The sequence below is a fragment of the Mugil cephalus genome, chromosome 20 (assembly GCF_022458985.1).
Source record: "Mugil cephalus isolate CIBA_MC_2020 chromosome 20, CIBA_Mcephalus_1.1, whole genome shotgun sequence".
Taxonomy (NCBI): Eukaryota; Metazoa; Chordata; class Actinopteri; order Mugiliformes; family Mugilidae; genus Mugil; species Mugil cephalus.
In genome coordinates this window covers 4,500,584-4,520,873 of record NC_061789.1, presented here as the reverse complement: position 1 = coordinate 4,520,873, position 20,290 = coordinate 4,500,584, and the positions used below count along the sequence as shown (strand labels likewise).

Here is a 20,290-nt window from a genome sequence, read left to right as displayed (position 1 = left end):
AAAGCAAGGCCACCAACCACATTTAACGTCAAGTATTTTCTGTGATGTTGTGCACGCTTTACATTTTACTGGGTGAACAACTCAACTGAAAGATGCTGTATTATTATTTTTTTGTAGCGTTTTTTCATGCTGCTGGACATCGACATGCAGCGGTTTGCGGAAATCGATCTGCGATTAATCCACGAGTATGAAATCTCCCCCGTGCAAAGAAATGTTGCTGGAGCGCTCGCAACTGAGCGATCTCCAGCCGGGCCGCTCGCTCTGGTCTCCGATAGTTCTGAAACTCTGGCTGGAGGGAAATCGATGCGGGATGCGAACGGGGAACAATCGAACCGAAGTGCACACGAAAAGTTAAACGGCTGCGCGAGAGCTGCAGCGTCTTCGGATGCTTTAATCAGTCGCACTTTGACAAACCTATTATGTTTGAGGGGGCTTTACAATGGCCTAAGTCACAATTGCCTCTCTATTCCTTTTTTTTTTTTTTTCGAAAACAGCCTTTTTCCCGTTGTACATGAGAAAGCTTGCTGCCCTCCACACTCTATTTCTCTGCAGCCTGGTGTCCACATATCACAGGCTTTGACAGTTCGTGGATGAGATCCCTCAGGGAGGCATTAGCTCCCTACTGGGAGTTCTCCACTAAACACCCAGTGGGCATTTCTCCTTAACACAACCCAATCAATAACTTTTAATATTATCTACTGGCAAAGAGACTCGCAGCTCAGAGGCTGCAGGAGGCTTCCCTGAGAGCTGGGGCACGCCACCGAGTTTGCTTTGGCCCGAGCCACTGGAGCGAGTGAAGCATTAGCCGTGACATTTCGACCGCAGCAGGGCCAGGAGACGTTTCCTCGCATTCGGGGACGGTCGAGGGTCAATGCCTGTGCTTGACCACTTCATCTTTCCAACATCACAAACAGGCTTTTAGAGATTTCTTTTCTTTTTTTTTTATGTGTCTGATGATACACCAGAATACAGCCCCACTGCAAAAAAAGGGGAGGACGTGGCGGCACAACGGCGCATCAGAGAGAGTAATCTCTTCTCCAGAATACGCTGATTTATTGTTGCAGCACCGCTTTCATAATGGGAAAGAAAAACGCAGTTTAGCGGAGCCGCGTTCAAGAAGAGAGAAGTTTAAATAGCATTGGTTAGTAGCAGCTCCCACGCGCGACAACACATTAATCAAATCTCTTCGGATAACATTAATCACAAACTATAAGACATAGGTGTCATTATTCCGAATTAAAGCTGAGTCTCAGGAGTTGCCCTTAAATCAGGGACGACGGCTCCAACTTGTAAAACCCACACTGAGTCTGTGCCACGGCTCAACAACAAGAGTAAATCAATGTTTTTTGTGTTTTAGCCGGAGTAATATATAGATCTCCCTGTCTTGGCGAGCCCTTCAGAGGTAAAGCACACAAACGTCAAGGGGCTTGTTTGGATTATCGTTCAGCTGAGGACCCTCACCCCACCCCCTCCTCTCGGCCGTCTTGCTAAACACTCGGGTTGCGAGCGGTTCCCGTCGATCACGTCCCGCCCTAAAGATGCTGACCCGTGGCATTCACGCACCGAAACAAATCACTCACCCGCTGCGCGACACACGCAACCTCCGGGTGAGGCCTGAAAATGGCACGTCAGCCGGAGCGGAGAGGAGGGTGCTCAACCATTTAAAGAGTATACACAGATCAGGCAAAACATTATGACTGCCTTCCTGATATTGTGTAAGATGAGATCATCCCACAGATACTGGATCAGTTTGGGATCTAGTGAATCTGGAGGTCAGGTCAACACCTTGTACTGTTCTTCATGTTTGTTTTTTTAGTTGCTCTTAAAGCGTTTTTGTGTGTGAGTCTAGTTTCTGTGCGGAGGGGGGGCCTGGTCTGGTCTAGGTGGGTGCTACATATGTAAGTAACATCCACATGAATGAAAAAAAAGTCCAAAAGTTTCCCAGCAAAACACTGAATTTTCACAGGGTGGTCAATGTCATTCACTTCTCCTGTCAGTAAATGGTCATAATGTTGTGGCTGATCGCTGTATGTGTACCGTATGTATGAAAATATAGCACACAATTAAACATGATAACTTAAATTGTAACAAAAGAGTTTTTTGTCTGATGATTTGACCAAAAGTTTGCACCAAAGAAGTCAAATCTAAACTTTCTGACATATTGTTACAATTTAACCTCCTGAGACCCAACGTCCTCATGTGGGGACATTACATTTCAGGTTTGTTGCAGCTTATTTTGCTTCATTTAGACCTGTTGTCCTCATAAGGAGACACTTTTGTCTTGTTAGCGAATGGGTCAATACAATTGTTTATTTAACTTTTCTAGTTTGCATAGACATGCACGTTTAACAAATTACAAGTACTCGTTTGAGGACGTTGGGCCTCACTGGTGACTTAAATTGTAATATACAGTGAAATAATCCCTGTGTCCACATAGTTTCTTCCAGTTCAAAGATGATGCTTATTTTTTTATACTTCTTAGGTCCTACTAATCCCAATACCTAAAGATCTTAATCGTATCTTACAGAAATTAAGATGCATTCCAGACAAATGCTCGGGGCTCAGGAGGTTAATACTCTGAAATAAAGCAGAAAAGCGTCCTTTCATATCCCAGATTCTCAGACAGCAAAAGCATAAAGTCTAAATCTACCAACATAAAACCTTAAATGGAATCATCTGCAGCAAAAGCTTAACACATTCATCCCATTCTCCTCTTTCCAAAACACACCAACAACAATAATCTGTGATCGTTGCAGCAGCACGATCGCGTTTAGCTCATACTTGTTTCTATTTTCTTACCCTCTTATTTAACTGTAACTGCTTCGCTGTGTCTTTACTTTCTTTTCACGTACTTGTACATATTTCTTTATATATTTATTGGACTCTGGACTCACCATGTGCAATAATTTCCTGCTGCGCAATGCTCCATATTCAATGTTATTACAGAGCAACAACTCGGAACAACTGTTCACTTGTGCTTGTACATACTTTTATACATGTGTTTTATATTTTTTTTACACTGACGTGTGTATTCTTATTCTAATCGGCTACTACATATTCTTATTAGCTACATAGCTCCTTGTTCTGAACACTGGTAAAGTGATTCTGATTCTGAATGTGTCCGACTCTCTGTACTGCATCTGGTCGTCACTGTAAATGAGAAACTGTTCTTAATTTTTTTTCGATTTTCGATGATGTAAACGGCGAATCAATTCCTGCCCTTACTTTCCGGCGTTCAGGTTAATCCGGCTAAACGCCGGCTCGCAGTAGCGTCAAGAGGACGCACCAAAAACACAACAGACGCTACTGGTCTCCAAATGTTGGAGGCGCTCGGCTAACGAGGGTGAACAAGCCTGTATCGATCCGAGGCCCGATTTATTCCACCACGCGGGTCTTTGTCATAATTTGGTAAAGGTCCAAATTTAATTCATGCTCAGAGAAACAACATTAATCTCGGTAATTAGTTTTACATGCACTTATACAAATATGTGTGTGTGCTTTTTTTTGAGGAGTTGATTCAATTACGAGATCATTCTGTGATTGGACTTTATTACAAATGTGCTAGCGCGCGAGTTAATGGATTAATGGGATACGGCCACAGACTGCTGGCTAATTATTTTACGTAAGGTGACGAAGCAGAACAGGAACGCACAGCTTCACTCTCAAGCCACCGAAACCCTTCCTCCCTTTCTTCTTCTTCTTCTTCTCCTTCTGCATCAAAAGTTGAATTTGCTCCAACTGAGGAAGAAACGAGAAGGACGTCTATCGTGATCGATTGTCTTCCCAAATTAAGAGCCGACAGAGAACGTTGGCCCGCTCATTCCACTGAATCTCACTGAAATGTGCCATCGTGTTTACTTGTGATCCTAACTACCGTATTTCACGCGTGAAAGATCTGATCTCTCAGCAGTCCTGCAGCGCTTTCGGGTTTCTAACCGATGACGTGGCGGCCTGAACAAGCTGTTAACCGGATTTGACCGAAAAAAAAAACATGACTGAAAAGCTGCACTTCATTAATGCCACGGAGCGCCGGTGATATAATGAGGGGCCCGAATCCCATTAAGGTGAGCAACACAAAGGTCGGCGAGGAAGCTTTTAAAAAACTCATGAGACATTATTATTATTCTAATACGTCCTCGTTTTAGCCATTATTCCAGCCAGAGCTCCTTCTTCTCTTTTTTCCTCCTCTAAGCAGTTTATGTAAGAGCAGGAAGCTTGAATAATAGGCCTAATAATCTGTAACTGTATTTTGTGCTCTCTTAGAAAACAGCGGGGTGGTGCTGTTAATGAGATTCTCCTTCGCTGTTAATTCATCTATATGCTAATGTTTCGTGACGTAAGGCGGTAGTAGGGAAATCTGCGGCGTCAGCGTTAGCCCCCGGAGGCAGCTGTGCGGCTTTTCAGCCAGCGACGGAGGACGAGGTGCTTCATTATGGAGCGGCGCCGATGCCGACGCTCTGTTCTTGCTGCGTAAGGCGGCGGCGGCGGCGGCGGTTTAGAGTAATAGCAGCCGCCGTGTAATGGCTCCATTCGTAATGGCGCTCACGCGGCCGTCCATCAACCCCCACCTCCTCCCAAACAACCACCAGCATCTTGACGCTCTGCAGCAACGAATAGTGCACGGGAAGAGAAAGTCAGAATGTGATGACGACCTTTGCTCCGCGCAACTCGAAGAATCACATCCTTTAATTGCCGTGCTGAAACCCAAAGACTACACCACTCGTCTCTGACCCATCGTCTCAAACCTCACGTACAAAGCCTCCAGAAGTTTAAGAACATCCATCACCTTCGTCTCGGAATGAAACGTCACAACAAGGGATGAGGTGTTTCGCGGCATCCGCATTGTCTTACCTTGTGTTTCGCGAGCCACAGTCTCATCCCAGCGTCTCAGAAGTAGCATGATGGTGCGGCCTGGGACTCCTCTCTCCCTCTCATAGCCTCAGACTGAGGGAGGCCCAACTACAATGAGAGAAAAGACAATATGATTATTGACTGGTTTCTAACAATGCAGTTTTTGTTTATTTTGTCCCCCCCGACATATCGGTTACACCTCGGGGGATTTCTTGGGTGATCGTGTATCTCAAGAGGTGCCAAACATCAGAATACGGCCCGAGGCCAAAAACTGGCCTGACAGAGGATCCAATACGGCCCGCAGGGTGATTTTGCAAAGTGCGAAAATTACATAAAAGACATTAATAGAAGGGTATGTCTTTTTTTTGGGCGTGATTTTGTCCAAATTCAATAATAGCCTGTTAGGTTTAAGAAAAATCACCATCACAGGCCATTTTGGGTGGCCCTCTACATAAGCAAATTCACGTCCCATTGCTAGTTAAGACTCAATGACAGAAATCTCTGTGCCGATGTATTTTAGGCACGTTACAGCGGCTGGAAATGTTGGTGCCGAAGTCAGGGATACTCTGTACCGTTCTGATCAACGAAAAAAAAAAAAAAAAAAAAGTCGGATGGCTTATTTGACCTGTGTTCACGCTGGAAAAGAACCTGGGTTTAAGCATGTTCACGGGTGAGAAGGAGGGAGTGGAACTGTGACTGTAAACAAGAAGGAGGAGGGGGTGAAGGTTTGACATACCCTGCCTTCAACTGCTTGTTGTTTATTACATACGCATAGAAAATTGGAAGCTATTCCTAATTCGTCCACTAGGGGCTGCGCTGTTTTAGTAAGAGTTCCGAAATAACCCAGAACTAAACAGTGGATGGCAACGAGGTGCGGAAATGCCACAAATTTTTGTTAAAATATTCCAGGGATGCGCATAAAATATTTTCACAAAACAAATAAAAACACATCATCGTTATTTATAGGTTATTTTGCTGCTATGTTACTTGTCCAGATCGGCTTGAGATCAAACTGCTGCGTGTCGGCTCCCCCGAACTAAAAAAAAAAAAATTAGCTTGATGCCCCTGATCTTGTCTCTCTTTACGATAGTTTCAAATAGGATAATTAGGAGAATGTGATTCTCGTGTCATAAACAAATCAGCTGAAGTGAAACATCATAAACCAGTCAAGAGAAAGGTGAGTTTTTAATAACTGCCGTTTGGATTAATATAGTTTTTTTGACTCAATTTATCCAATGAATTATCACTGATGTCACCTGATGCTCATATATACAACGTGTATTTTAAGCTGCATTAAAATTCCTCAGTGAACCATGTAGAACATTGCAATATGTTGCCATATCATAATATCGCAACAATGTATCGTATCGTGACTCACGTATCGCGATACATATCGTGATTAGGGATGGGCATCGATAACTGGTTATTTTAAAGAACCAGTTCAAACTGGTTCAGTTCAATGACATCCTTAGCCTTCACGCTTAATATACGAGTCCAGATGGTGGTGATAATGCACCTAAAAGTCGCCTAAAAATGAAAGAGGAAGAATCTTTACGTCGGTCGAAGACATCACGTAACAACAAGGAAGACGCGATGGCAGAGAGACTGAAAGTGTGGCTTCATTTCTCCAAAACGGACTGTAACAGTGCAGTTTATCCAATAAGTGTGCACCATCTTTTTTTTTTTTTGGTGATTAATTGAATCTACCTCCTCTACCAGGAGGACTCATTAGGTGAATACAAATATACGAACAAATCATAACCCTGGTGGTGCTGACTGAGAACTGAATGAGTGGAAACTCACAGCGGTTTCGGGATAATAATAATAATAATAATAATAATAATAATAAATAAATCCTTGGAATAGCAGCAGTTTTTAGAGGTAATTGTACTCCACGGTAGTAGTTTCTGTCCCTCCTAAAAGAAGACGCTTGTTTTCTTGCCGTCTCCCGGTCTATTATTGCAAAGGGGACAGGGAGGACAGAGGGTTAGAGGCAGGTCGCGGGCTATTTATTAGACTCCTAATAAAGCCAGTGCTTGCGCTCTTTGACGACGTGCAACCTCTGACCTGCTCTAGTTAGGATTAACAAATGAGACTAAATGAGGAGGACTAAACTGTTGTGTTCTGTAGAAATGCGTCTCACTACATCCCTCCCACCCGGGGGACAAAAAACAGTCCGATTTGAAGAGAAGCCATCCCAATATAATAAATAATACATTTTCCCCGCAAATGTACAGTAGTACAAAATTGTCTGTGCCTTCCTTTCCCCCGACTGCAGCAGATCAGAAGAATAATAAACAGCTCCTATTAGTCCCGATTATGCACAGCTCACATACCATGAGTCCATGTGAGCATCTAAGCTGCAGCGAGGGCCATACTTTAGGTAAATAAATGATTAAGTGAAAATATGTTGATGAATAATAAACCAGTCTCTGCGGGGTAACAGATTGTACTTTTCATATTTAATAGATTGATGGGCCTCACACAAACTAACCCATGCACGCACAAACACGGGGAGAGACGGAGCGACATGTGATCACACAGCAGACACATGAAGCAGTGATGTTCGATATCACAGATCTCCTTCACGATCTGATACACAGAAAATTCAGGCTGGTATCGGCGATACCGATCCAATATCGATACGTTGTGTAAATACATCCTAACGTGACTAGTAAACCTAAAAAAAAAAAAAAAGAGTGTATTTCTAATCATAGCTTCAGAGTAATTTATTTATTTATTTATTTATTATAAGTATATTGAGGTAGTGGCCTCATTTACTACTTTGCTGAACTAATGCGATAAAAAAGTGTGTGAAAATAAGGAGAATTAAAATAAATTATTGTGTAACTATAAAATTAAAACTCAGCAACTCAATAGTTTAGTTACTTTCCACTGTGCTCCTACATTACCTCGAATGACTTAAGTAAAAAATATCTATTTTGCAGAATAAAGACCTGGTATCGGTAGTATCGATATTTCAGAAGCAGAAGGTTAGAGACGTCTCTCCTTCCTTAGGTTCCTTAGGTTCCTTAAGGTGGCTAAGTGTCTTCCTAGCGTACGCCCCTTCCCGTGGACGGCGCCTGTGTCGATACAAGTCCTCTTAATCAGCGCCGATGAATTATTGAACAGCCTTTTTATATCAGATCATGACCCACATTCCAGCTCGCTTGAAGTGACTATGCTGCCAGTAAATAAAATTAAAAAAAAAAAAAAATTGAGATGTACTTTTTAAAGTCGCCCCACATAGACTCCCTCCCTCCCTCCCTCTAATGGCTGGACTCAGACACGCTCTGCAGGAGCTCCATCTGAGCTCAGACTCGTTTAGAACAGGACGTCGGACGAGGTCTCACTTTGGATTTGACAAAAAGAAAAAAGAAAACACTTTTTTTTAGCGTTCTAGCTCTGGCTCGTGACACGGAGAGGTGCTTAAGGGCACGGTAATCCCTAGATGGCACACGGTGGAGGTTAAAATGGAATATAACACATGCTAATAGAGCGCTATTGCCGGTTTCATTAAGGCGGTTGCGGCGCTCAGAGCCAGACGCAGGAGTTGTATTGTTGTCTCATTAAGAAGCACATGGAGGGGGAGAGAGAATCAGTAGGAAGAGGGATAGGATTATGAATCTCCTCAGCCCCTGCTGTCTCCTCTCCTGGCCTGTTTATCAATGATGGCTGCAAACACGGTGCCTATGAAATCTCTTAAGCTCTGTTTGGAGACGTTTGGCAGACTCCCCCCCTTTTTTTTTTTTTTTTTTTCTTTTCTCGTAAGCTTCTGGCGTCAAACTATTTCAGGGGTTGAAATTTAGACAGGGAGCTTGAGATATGCACCCCGGTCATTACGATAACACCTCGTTTAGTTGGTCACCGTTTAGAGGAATTTTGCATTTATAGGCCAAAAGAACGTGATCTCATAATGGTTTGTATTCTGAATTCAAAGTAAGACTTTCGGAATTTAAAATCAGAATCTAGACTTCGGCACTTTTCAGACATTTTTTTTTTATCTGGCTTTTTCCTTAAAGTTCTGAATTTAGTCTAAAATCTGTCCTTCAGTTCAGACTTTCAGACCTCTGGCTTTTGATTGGTTTTCAGAAATATCTCATGAATAGTAAGAAGTTCGTTCTCACAAATTCTGAATTTAATCTAAAATTTAAACCTTTCTGAATGTTGGTCTAATGATTACTTTCACAGAATTTAGAGTTCACAGATTTAGAATTTTAGTTCACTTCTAATGTTTCCTTTTAGAAATCTCTCAGATTCTGACTTTAAAGTCTGAACTCAGACTTTTTCCTGAAGATTGTCTAAGTTGTTCTCTGAATTTTCCTTTTCCTTTGTCTTGTTGAGTTTTTAATTTACGACTTTTGACTTTTTTCCTTCTCACATTTGAGAGTTTTGAGTTAGTTTTGACTTTTGTTTCTTTTAAACTCGTTTAAAATCTGAATGTTTAACTTTTTTTTTTCAAATATCGGACTTTAACATATTGTCCCTTATTCTGAACAATAATTAATTCTGAATTTAAATTTGGAATTTAGAATTGATTGGGACTTTTTCCCTAGAATTCTCTCAGAATTTGTAAATTTTTCATAAATCTGCATTTAAAGACTGAATCCAGACCTCGGACTTCTAGAAACAACTCATATTCTGAATTTACAGTTAGAGCTGACTTTTGCCCCGTGATTCTGACTTTTTTCTCAACTTGCTTCATTCAGTGAGATCAAAATCTGGCAATTTTTGTAAATCTTTCGTTAAATTCAAAACGTCTGACTTCTTTCCTCAGGTTCCTGAATTTTAAATCTGAATGTTTAACTTGTTTTAAAATATGTGACTTTAATGTCACACTCTGTAATTTAAATTTGGAATTCACATTTTCCCCCCTATAATTCTCTCAAAATTTGTAAATTTTTCATAATTCTGTATTTTAAGACTGAATTCAGACCTCTGACTTTTAGAAACACCTCATATCCTGAATTTACAGATAGAACTCTGACTTTTGCCCAATGATTCTGACTTTTTTTCCTCAAATTGTCAAAATCTGGCAATTTCACAAATCTTTCTTTAAATTCAGAAAGTCTGACGTTTGACTTTTCTCAGATTCCTAAAATTTGAAAGCCAAAAATCTAAATTTAATGTCAAAATGATGACTTTTCCCAGTATTCGCTGAAGTGTGACGTAAACTTCAGAATTTCAAAAACTGCAAAAGCTAAAATTTGAAACAAACGTCAATTCAGATGGTTTCCTCCAGTTGTCTCTTCCACTGTTTGATGCAGTGAAGTCAAAATCTGGCAATTTTCACAAATCTTTCTTTACATTCAGGACCTCTGACTTTTCGATTTTTCTCAGATTCCTGAATTTAAAATCTGAACCTCAAATCTAAATTTAATGTCAAAAGTCTGACTTGTCAAACGCCATAAAAGCCAAAATTTGAAACAAAAGTCAGAATTGAGATGATTTCTTCCAGTGTCACATTTGACTGAAACCGTAAATATAAGACACATTCATTTGTAACAGCCTGTGCTCATGGTCCAGACCTGGTTCAGACATTAAACTCTGTGCCTACATGACGTTCGACTACAAATCATTTCTACATTTGCATAGCAGCGAACCTCGGCCGCATCCATCTTCCTAGACACCAATCACTCACTGTGAGGGATCGGTGGAAAGTGCCATCAGTGCCATATTCTCTCTGAACCACCAGTCACATCAGCTGCATCATGTGCACTTTCACAGCTAAGTGGGACGTAACGTTCGCGCCAGCCTCCACCGTGCATCAACCTCCCTCCACAAACAGCCGCAGCTGCCGAGCGAAAGTGTGTTTCACCAGTTCATAAAAAGAAAAAAAAAAAAAACAACTGACTACTCTGTTCGATCGTTACGGTGAAACGACAGCGGCGAGCCGCGTGTCAGGGCCAGCGTTTGCACCCAGAACGTCCATTTTGCAGCGCGGCAGCTGTGGCAGCTCTTGACGGACTACCTGAGCTTAAGTGCCCATCTGCGGTTAGGCTACGGGGGTCACATGTGTGCCAAGAGCGCCGAGCAGAATGGGTAACGGCCCCCGGGTTATGAGAGCAGGTCCCAGGTGGGTTCTCGCAGGTACAGAGGCATAACCTTGACCACACATGAACACACACGACATAAATCCACACAGCCGTCAACCCAATGATAGGAAAGTTAATCAGAGAAAAGGGGTCAGCTGCCGTTGCACTTATGATGGATAGATGGGTAGATGGTGGGGGGGAGTGTCAGCTCGCTTGTGAAAGGGGAAAGAGACAGAGAGAGAGGTGGGGGTGGGTGTGAATGAGTGTTTTGCTGCAAGAGTCAAATTTGATTCACTCCACTACCAGGAGATAAAGACACGCCGTCATTCTGAGGCACTTTGTGTTCTTTGGAATAAGAGCAGATAAAAAATAATTGCGCCGAGCAAAGGGCAGAGTAGTCCATCTCGTCCATGCAGATTGCTTTATTGATCTGCGCGCACAAATTCCCCCCTCACGCTAAAACACACACTCCACCGCTTTAAATAAGAGCGGCTCGTCAGACGGGAGGGAAGGAAGGGGAGCGGACGGGCAAGGATGAACTATGGAGACTATATTATCTGACATTAAATGTATCTGCACACGCATAAAAACGCCATGAAAAGGAATAAAAGGAGCTGCAGCGTGAATACACACACACACGTATTAAGGATGAATATCCACATCACAGAACAGCAACAGTGTCCGAACTCACCTGTTTAACCCTCAGCCCCTTAAGAAATATTACTTTTAACAGTGGTGGCGGGATGGAGATGGAGAGGGTGGTGGTGGTGGTGGTGGGGGATTGTGGAGGGTTGGGTGGATGGGTGGGGGGTGTAATTGTAAGAAACACGGCTATTTTCTTCAGCTAATTGAGCGACATGTTGCTCGAGTCTGTTAATCCGCGATTGTGAAATCCCATTAAGATTAAAAAAAAAAATTGAAATATTGAAATCGGCTTCAGTCCGTTTAAAAAAAGAAAAAATGTCACACACCAAAAACAAAAAGAAAAAAGTCCAGAATCTAGATTTATTATTTTTTTTTTTAAATAATTGTCTATTAGATTTACTGAGGCTCTAAAAATCCAAGATTTAAAGGATAATTCCACAGGAAAACATCTATATCCAGAGTCGCTCAAAAGTGCCACTTCCCATTGTCTTCGTGGAATGAGGACACACACACACACACACACACACACACTTTAGGAAAATAAAAAAATAAAAAAATACAAAATAAAGAGGAGATGGACAAAGAAACGATTCGTCTCTCGGCTTTGAAATCCACCACTGAGCCTCTGAACGAACACACACACACACACAGCAGATGAAGCGGTTACTTTGCAGGCGGCTTAACACTTTTCTAGGTTTTAAAATCAAAATGCATGAAGAAGAACCTAACCCCCCCTCCCTCCTTCACCCCCCAGCTCCCTTTTCTTTCTGTGTTCTCAACAGTCACCGTTGATGCTCTGCAAAAATCACCCGGGACGCAAAGTAAAAAAAAGTCTCTGATGCATCAGGATTAATGAGCCATGAGCAGTGGGACGGGAATATTTTTTAATGGAGGAGAAAAGAAAAATGGAATAAATCAATAAGTGGATCGATTCAGACGGGGGAAGGAGGGTGGAAGGAATGCAGAGGGAGAAGGGATAGAGATAGAGATAGAGATGGAGATAGACAGAGGTGATGAAAGTATGAAGAAGAAGAAGGAAAAAAAATCCTCTGGATGAAAAAGCCAGAATTATTCCTTTTCTCTTAGTCCATTCTGTTTGAGTGCAGGAATGAGTTCAGGAAGAAAGAGGAGAGAGAGGAGGAGGAGAGAGGGAAGAGGAAAAGAGGGCAGTGAAATAAAAAAGAAGAAGAAGAAGAAGAAGAAGGAGTGTGTAAACAGAGATGACCCCCAGAGAGAAAAGGGCTGAGCCTTTAAACGCAGCACGCTCACAAATCAGGCCCTTCTTGGTCTTGACCTTCACCTGAACGCACCTTGGCGTGCTAAACTCTCCCCCCTCCCTCCCTCCTCCATCCTCCCATCTCCCCCTAGTACAGGACAGATGTAGAAGAATGCATGAGGACAAAAAAAAAAAGAAAAGGACAAAGGGGACATTTCAGATGTTTTAATGGAGACGACTTTTACATGAAACTCAAAGAGACTCCGTGACGAAGGCGACGACGATGGCGACGAGAAACCCTGGAGAAGAAGGTGCCTGCTCGATGAGTCACTGTGGGAGGGGGGGCGGTGGTGGTGGTGGTATGGATGAGGGACGGGGACGGGGACGGGGACGGGGGGGTGGGGGGGCTTTGGTTGAGGAAAAAAGAAGAAGTCAGAAAACACAGATGGAAGGAGGAGAGTGACGTAAGGAGGACATGGCATGAGGCGAAGAATCAGCTGAGGGCTGGATGGGATGGGGGGGGGGGGCACCAGAGCTAGACTGTAAGACCAGTGTGTGTGTGTGTGTGTGTGTGTGTGTGTGTGTGTGTGTGCACCCGAAAAAACATGAAAAAACACAAGGACTCTGAGACAGACACTAAACACTAAGCAGACCTACCTATGGTTAGAATTAAGAATCGGCCCAAAGTGATGCATAGGGTGGTGGGAGGAAAAAAGAGAAGGGGAGGGGGAAAAATAGGTACAAAAGTGAAAAAGGCATAAATAGAAAAACACAAGCAAGCCAATTAAAACGCCTCTAAAAGTGAGAATATTAAAAGGAGCGGTGGAGTCAAAGGAAAGAAAAAACAGTGGAGAAAGTTACGGAGTGTGGAGGGAAGGAAGGGGGGAGGCGGTGAAGGGAGGGAGGAGGGAGGGAGGGAGGGAGCGTGGGCTGCACGAGGGGGGGAGAAAGAAAAGGGCTGGAAGTGATGGCAGTGGAAGAGGAAGAATGAATGAAAGAAAGGAGAGAGGGAGGGGGAAATGATAAATAATAATAATAATAAAAAAAATGAGGATAAATAAAGCGGGGGCCAAAAAAAAAAAAAAAAAAAGAAAAACCCCCTCCTCTTTCTCTTTTTCTCTGTCTCTCTGCCTCCCTCCGTGTCTGGCTCATAAATAGAGGAAATTGTTGACCAGGTAAATGGCGAAATAGATGAGGAGACAGAGGACGGAGAGAGCGAGCAAATGAAAAGGCAAAGCACCTCCCAGCAGCGCGATGAGGAAGAAAAAGAACAAAAAACGAAAGATAAAAGCAAATACTCCAGCGGCCTCCGTCGTCTCCAGTCTGAGCGTGGAAGGGGGGATTGGCTGCTGCCAGTTGTTCCCCTTCCCCGGCTGCCTTCTGCTTTCTTCTGTCTCTCCTCCCAAAAAACACTTCCCATCCAAATGACCAAAAAAAAAAAAAAAGAAGAAGAAGAAGAAGAAGAAGAAGAAGCAGGCACGGGCGTCCTCTCCTCTCTTCTCCTCCTCTCTCCTCTCTCCACCTCCTCCTCTCTCCCTCTTTATCTCTGGCTTTCTTCTCCTCAACTCTGGTCGGGCATCACACCACGCCACTCACACAGGTTGGACATTGTTGCGGTGGCTACCAACGCTGCTCAGTGGGAGGAAGAAGAAGAAGAAGAAGAAGAAGAAGAAGAGGAAGGGAGAAAAAAAAAGGCATTTGGGGGGCTGCTGCTGCTGCTAGTCAAGCGCTGCCTACCTCTATGAGGGAAGGATACTGAGCTGGAATCGCTCCGTCTCCCCTCTCCCGCCCATCCCTGCGAAAAAAGATGGGAGGAAGGGAGGTGGACCCACTCGCTGCATTAGTATTCATTGAAAGAGTGTGTGTGTGTGTGTGAGGGAGAGAGAGAGAGAGAGAGAGAGAGGGAGGGAGGGAGGAGGGGGAGGAGAGGGGAGGCTTCCAACAAATGTCGAGGAACCAGACCGGTGCATGAAATAAACGATAAGAGGCTGGCTCCCCCTAGAGTCCGTCATCAATAGGCTCGATTAACTGGAAACGCTGACGTCTACGGAGACGACTCCACAGATTTACCTCCCAACACTCGAAAACAGATTCAAAGATCAACTTCACACAAAGCCGAAGTCCAAACACCCCGAGCTTCTCGTCTCACCATCCTGCTCCTGCTTGGATTTATTATTACTATTTTCCCGAGGCTCCGTCCACGCTCTTTATTAGCCCGCATTCACGGTGCACACTTCAAACTGTTGCTATGGCGATAAATGGAGTTAAAATCACAGCCGGCGGTGGCGGCGGCGCACGCAATTAAACAGTCATCATATCTCCACATGAATCACAGCTCAGGTTTTATTTTTCCTTTACGCGTTTCAGTGAAATTAAAATGCGCCAATTTATTTATACATTTTGTGTAAATACAGCACGAATCACTGTGTAAAAATAACAGACGACGTCACCCGCAGCTTTCCTGAAAGTAGTTTTGAAGCCCAGTGTGACGGCACAAGGCGACGCCATTTTGGCATCTGACACGTCTGACTCCACCCACCCCCCCAGCTATCAGAGAGTAGCCGATACCAGAAACAGTATTTGGAACTGGATTCAACAATGGTCAATACGAACCAGTATGGATTTGGAAAAGGGGACTAACCTTAGTTTCAGTTAGTTTCAGTTAGTTTTAGGTCATTTCAGTTATGATAAATGTAGCTAAATAAAAGATGCTAACGCTAAGAGCTTCACTGAGAAGTAACGTTAGCCATACAATACTGTAGCTTTAATAGGATGACGAGGAGTGATCACAAATTATTTATTGTTTTATTGTTATTTATTTTAACAACATCCACAAAACTATTTGACAGCCCTCCAGAACGTAACTTAAGTAACTCTTAGCATTAGCATCTTTTATTTAGTTACATTTATCATAACTGAAATGAACTTAAACTAACTGAAACTGAGGCTAATACACTTTTAGTACAAAGCAGCTGTGTTGTATAAAGTACCAAAGGGTCATACTTTAGTATTTTCCCACATTGAAATCAGGTCCATATAAATATCAGTAATTAATTCATTTGATCTGATAATCCACATTTTCCCCAGTCTAGCTGTATTTAAAGCTACATCACACTTTTTTCAGTTGACTACCTAATTATGAAACTTAAATCACAGCAAATTTTATTTATACTATCAAGTGTTTTTGTTTTGAGTAACACAGATGAACATGCTAACAAATTACAAATGATATTATAGAGAAATTACCTTCCAGTGAAGCAGAAGCTGAAATGTGACAGAGGACAATCCTCTTTCCCGTCTCGAGGACGAACTTTGAAGGACTCATCAAAACAGGCAGCGCTGCAGCAGTTTTTTAAGACGGTGCTTGACCTTGCGCTGAGTTGAAAACTCTTTTTCTTGCACATGGGAGCAGACTTCATTGCAGCTCTCACCTAAAAGCCTGTGCAGGTCTTTCAGAGAGATGAAAGCAACAATTGTTTCCTTGTCAACATGTTAAATGTGAATCATTCTCTTTGTAACTACAAGCAGAGACTCGTTACAGGTTGTGTACGTGAAAACAGTTTTAAATTCTTTTAATTTAATTTCAATCCAAGTTACCTTCAGCTGTTGCAGGAAACGCCACAAAGGGAAGAAGCAGCATGTTTGAATTTGTGTGACCTACCGCCCCCTTGTGGTGGATGCCCGCTACTTATCGACTGTGCGGTGTTCGATTGAGAACTCTAGCCAGAAACAACAATTCCAGGCAGAGGTGTAGGATAAAAAGAATAAAACTGACGGGTTAATGGTGTTCACAGTGGAAATGGTGGCGATGGTGGTAGAAGTGACATATTCAGATTCAGTTCTGACAAGATACACTGTGTAAAGTCATACAAATACTCACAAAAATACATAACAAGATGGGTCAGGTAACATTTCATTTGATTCCAGCACATGTGGGGGTAAAGGCCAGGAAATGAAAAAGCAGACATGTTGTTGTTGTTATTCTGTGTTGTGGTTTAACCTGAGGTGTTTCACAAGGTTTGTTGTGTTGCCACAACTCAATAGTTTAGTTACTTTCCTCTGTGTTGATGTTAATGACATACACTACCTCAAATGACTGAATTATGAAAAGTCTCAGTGTTTTGAGTTGAGAATCGATTTTATGGTGTAAAGATCTGGTATCAGAGGTATCAATATTTCTGATTTCTGTGTATGGAATGCATATGGAAAAATCTGCAAATGAATTTCCCTTTTAGGATAAGTAAAGTTCTCCGAATCTAAATCTAAACCAGGATTTCTCCAGAATCTTAAAAAATCTTAAAAAGGCAAAATTTGATAACCCCAATTTAAAGCTTTACAAAATCTTAAATACATGCATATGCATATTTTGCAGTGTAGGTCTTAAATTATGTTTGTGGGACATCCTGAGTTGATCATGAATGCAGGGGTAATTTTAGGGTCGGAGCTTTAAGGGTGCTTTACTGTCAAACTGCTGTGTCATCAGTTGTCATTTGGTTTAAAAAAATAAAGAAAAGAAATTGCATTTAAATGAGAAGATAAGGTAGGAACAAAAAGTGCAAAACAAACTTAAAGATATTAAGGTCAATAAAGAAAGGCAACCATGCCCAGAGACAACATCGCTTCTTTATCTCTCCTTTTGGACTTAACAGACCCTGAAAGTTGGAAGTAATTCTGGATCTCAAATTTTCCTTATTTTTCGTACTTCGTGAAGAGTCAACCTATAATGGTCTTAAAAATGTTTTAAAAGTCTTAAATTTCACTTGCTTGAATCAAACCTGCAGAACACGTGAATCTGATTATCGACTGTGCGGTGTTCGATTGAGAACCCCTGGCTCCATCATCACAACAACACGGCTCAGAGATGGCTACGTTATCATCACCTCTGCGAGTCTGTCGAGGGATATTAAAAGAGTTGCGTTACATGCAAGGGCCGAGTTACAAGGAGTCTATGGCCTACAGCTATGTCATGGATCAGTTTCGCAAGAATAAGGCGAGTTTCCTCTTAAATCTTAGCGCCGAGGCTGGCTAGGTTGCTAACGGCTACCTACAACCTCGACTAATGTGACCGTTTTTGCTCGTTATCCTAGAACTAAGAGACACTATTTGACCTTTATCCATATTCAGACACTTTGATAGAATGAAAATGCAGCATGGCATCTTTTGGTCGTTGTTGCCAATTTAACAGAATTGAGTACAAGTTCGAGCAAGGTGACTGGGGAACGGAAGGGCATGCTAACGTTAGCTAGCAGCTAATATTAGCATAACTCAACGGTACATTAAGATAATTATTTATATACGTGCGCACGCTGGGATGGGACGGGTTTTAAAACCCGTTAATGTGAAAGAAAACTGATCAATTTATCCATACGGTTCATTAGAACCGTGCACTCGTTTAAAATAAATGTTAAAATATATGTTATATTAATATATTTTTTAAAAATCTCCATAATTTGTAAGTTTTCCCTGAATCTGTATTCATCCGCGGTGCTAACTAGGGTCTAGTTGCAGCTCTTTTGAAGCATCTGTCTTTTACAAAGTTCAATTAAAAAACAAATATTTAATACATATTGTTCATAAAGGAAGAAAAATGTACATAACCTGTGGTCTGGTCTACTACTACCACCACTTCATATGTCTCCAACATGAACAGCATGTCCCAAGTGCTAGTGATTAGCCTTAGACTTATTATGTGGCTATATCTCTGTTTAGCCATATAGGCTTTAAAGCTTCTATCATTAATGGTTGGCAGAACATGGCATAGAAGTGTGATTGAATACGTGTGTAATCACTGGAGCAAAACAGCTGCAGGGAACTTGTCACTTTGTGTTTGTCCCAGGTTTGAAGATGCCCCGAGGCGTTGATACTGTACATTTGAGGATCTATAGGCACAAGAATAAATGTTTACTGTCCATGTGGTCGTAATGGTTAGTGAAGGGTGAAACATGCATGAGATTAAAGCGTGTTTGTTTATGTTCTGGCACGAAACTGGAGTTAGTGGCCGTGTTTACATGGATGCTAGTATTTCACTGAGAATCAGAATGAAAATGCCACATGTAAGAACCTCATTCGAGGCAGACTGGTCTCATTAGATCTGCTGGTTTCTCTCCGGTTATTGGAGTGAATCTATTCTCTCTGAGCATGTTTGGGCAGAAACATGGAGGTGGAAAAGCAACCAGTTGTTGAAACAGATTTTGAAGACAAACCAAGCTGGAATCCATGTGAACAGAGACGTGGAGACATGTTGATCATCTTAGAAATAGGAGAAAAAAAACATTGTTGTCATTATATGCAATCACAAAGTAGTACTATTACCAAGTTTATACAGCTACAAAAATCGTGCTGACAAGGACTATAACCACTTTATCAGTAAAGTTTTATAGTAATTGATCATTTGGGGCATGTAAACGTACAAATCTTATCAGATTATTTTATTTACTGCCACGTAAATAGTTGGATTTGAATCTTGGACAAGAATTATTTCCATCAGGCTGAAGATAAATTGTCTGTGTAAACATAGCTGTTGCTTTGTGCTCACGTCTGGTTGTCCACTAGCTTCTTCTCAAGTAAATAGCTTTCTTTCGTTTTATTTTACAGTATGGTAAATGTTTTCTTGTTTTTCTCCACCTCTCACAGGTGACGGGAGAAAGGTACTGCCGCGCCCAGCAGGAGGCGCATCACGCCTCGCACACTTACCTGTGTCTGCTGGCGTCCACCAGGAGCCACCTGGTCCTGCACGACCTGTACCACAAGAAAGGAGAGCGCAGCCCGGAACAAGTGGCCGGACTCGTGGGGCTGAGGTTGCCCACTCAGCCAGGAGGCAAAGGCTGGGAGAAATGAGGACAAGCGACGACCCAAAAAAAACTCTTCAGATATTACTCACATGTGTGGGTGACTCATCCGGCTTCTTAAAAAGGTCCTCGTGTAAAATAAACCCCCAAAGATTTTTGACGGAACATTTTTTTGCCGCAGTGTTGATGTTGATGTTCGGATGGAGGAAATGTGACTCCTGTGAACCACTGTGATGGATGATCTGTTGTTAATGTGGTTTATCCCACAACGTGTTGTTTGTTTCCTGACTGCTTAAAGGCAACAATTCAAAAGGACTGTAAGTACATCTACCATTAAAATATATATCATTGTTACGTCTTGTTTTGGTTTTCTGTTTTTAAGAATTGAGTTTGAGTTTATAAAAGACAGAAAACAGTAAATACTCCGTCTGCAAGAAGAGGTCAGAAAAGTTCCTTTAAGTTGATGTGCATCACTCTTATAACAGGATGGTCAGTCATTTGTGCAGCTGTTTTGTGACATTATTTATGTCTTTTTTATTGGTTTTATTATTCCTTGTTTGCGTAATTGATCATGTCCACCACATTTAAACCTATGTAGGACACAACTTTGCTGTCAGACGATTGGTTCCAAAAGCGAAGGATTCAGGGCAGCATATGGCAGCTTGTCATGCATCATTTTAAAACAAGGCATAATTATCTACTATTAAAAAAAACCCTGAAAGTTAAAAAGTAGCCACAAAGAAGCCCTAGAGAGT

The 20,290-nt window shown here is 42.1% G+C and overlaps 2 protein-coding genes across 5 annotated transcripts in view; one reads left to right on the top strand and one right to left on the bottom strand.

Moving 5' to 3' along the window:
* Positions 1 to 16,441, bottom strand: part of LOC124997846 (glutamate receptor ionotropic, NMDA 2B) — a 143,261-nt gene extending 126,820 nt beyond the window's left edge. Inside the window, exons 1-3 of one of the 4 annotated variants that reach the window (XM_047571856.1) lie at positions 16,345 to 16,441; positions 15,994 to 16,196; positions 4,852 to 4,959 (exon numbers count right to left, since the gene is read on the bottom strand). In XM_047571856.1, the coding sequence (XP_047427812.1) occupies positions 4,852 to 4,878 (27 nt within the window). In that variant the 5' untranslated portion in view covers positions 4,879 to 4,959; positions 15,994 to 16,196; positions 16,345 to 16,441. Of the gene's footprint in view, positions 1 to 4,851; positions 4,960 to 13,404; positions 13,632 to 13,987; positions 14,563 to 15,993; positions 16,197 to 16,344 lie in introns of those variants that run through there. The other 3 variants (XM_047571854.1, XM_047571857.1, XM_047571855.1) reach the window with 3 other exon arrangements.
* A 1,120-nt stretch (positions 16,442 to 17,561) lies between these two features.
* On the top strand, positions 17,562 to 19,889 carry fmc1 (formation of mitochondrial complex V assembly factor 1 homolog). The gene is made up of 2 exons (XM_047571953.1): positions 17,562 to 17,737; positions 19,381 to 19,889. The coding sequence occupies exons 1-2, from the start codon at positions 17,609 to 17,611 to the stop codon at positions 19,582 to 19,584; spliced, it is 333 nt and encodes a 110-aa protein (XP_047427909.1). The 5' UTR covers positions 17,562 to 17,608; the 3' UTR covers positions 19,585 to 19,889.
* Positions 19,890 to 20,290: the final 401 nt, after the last annotated feature.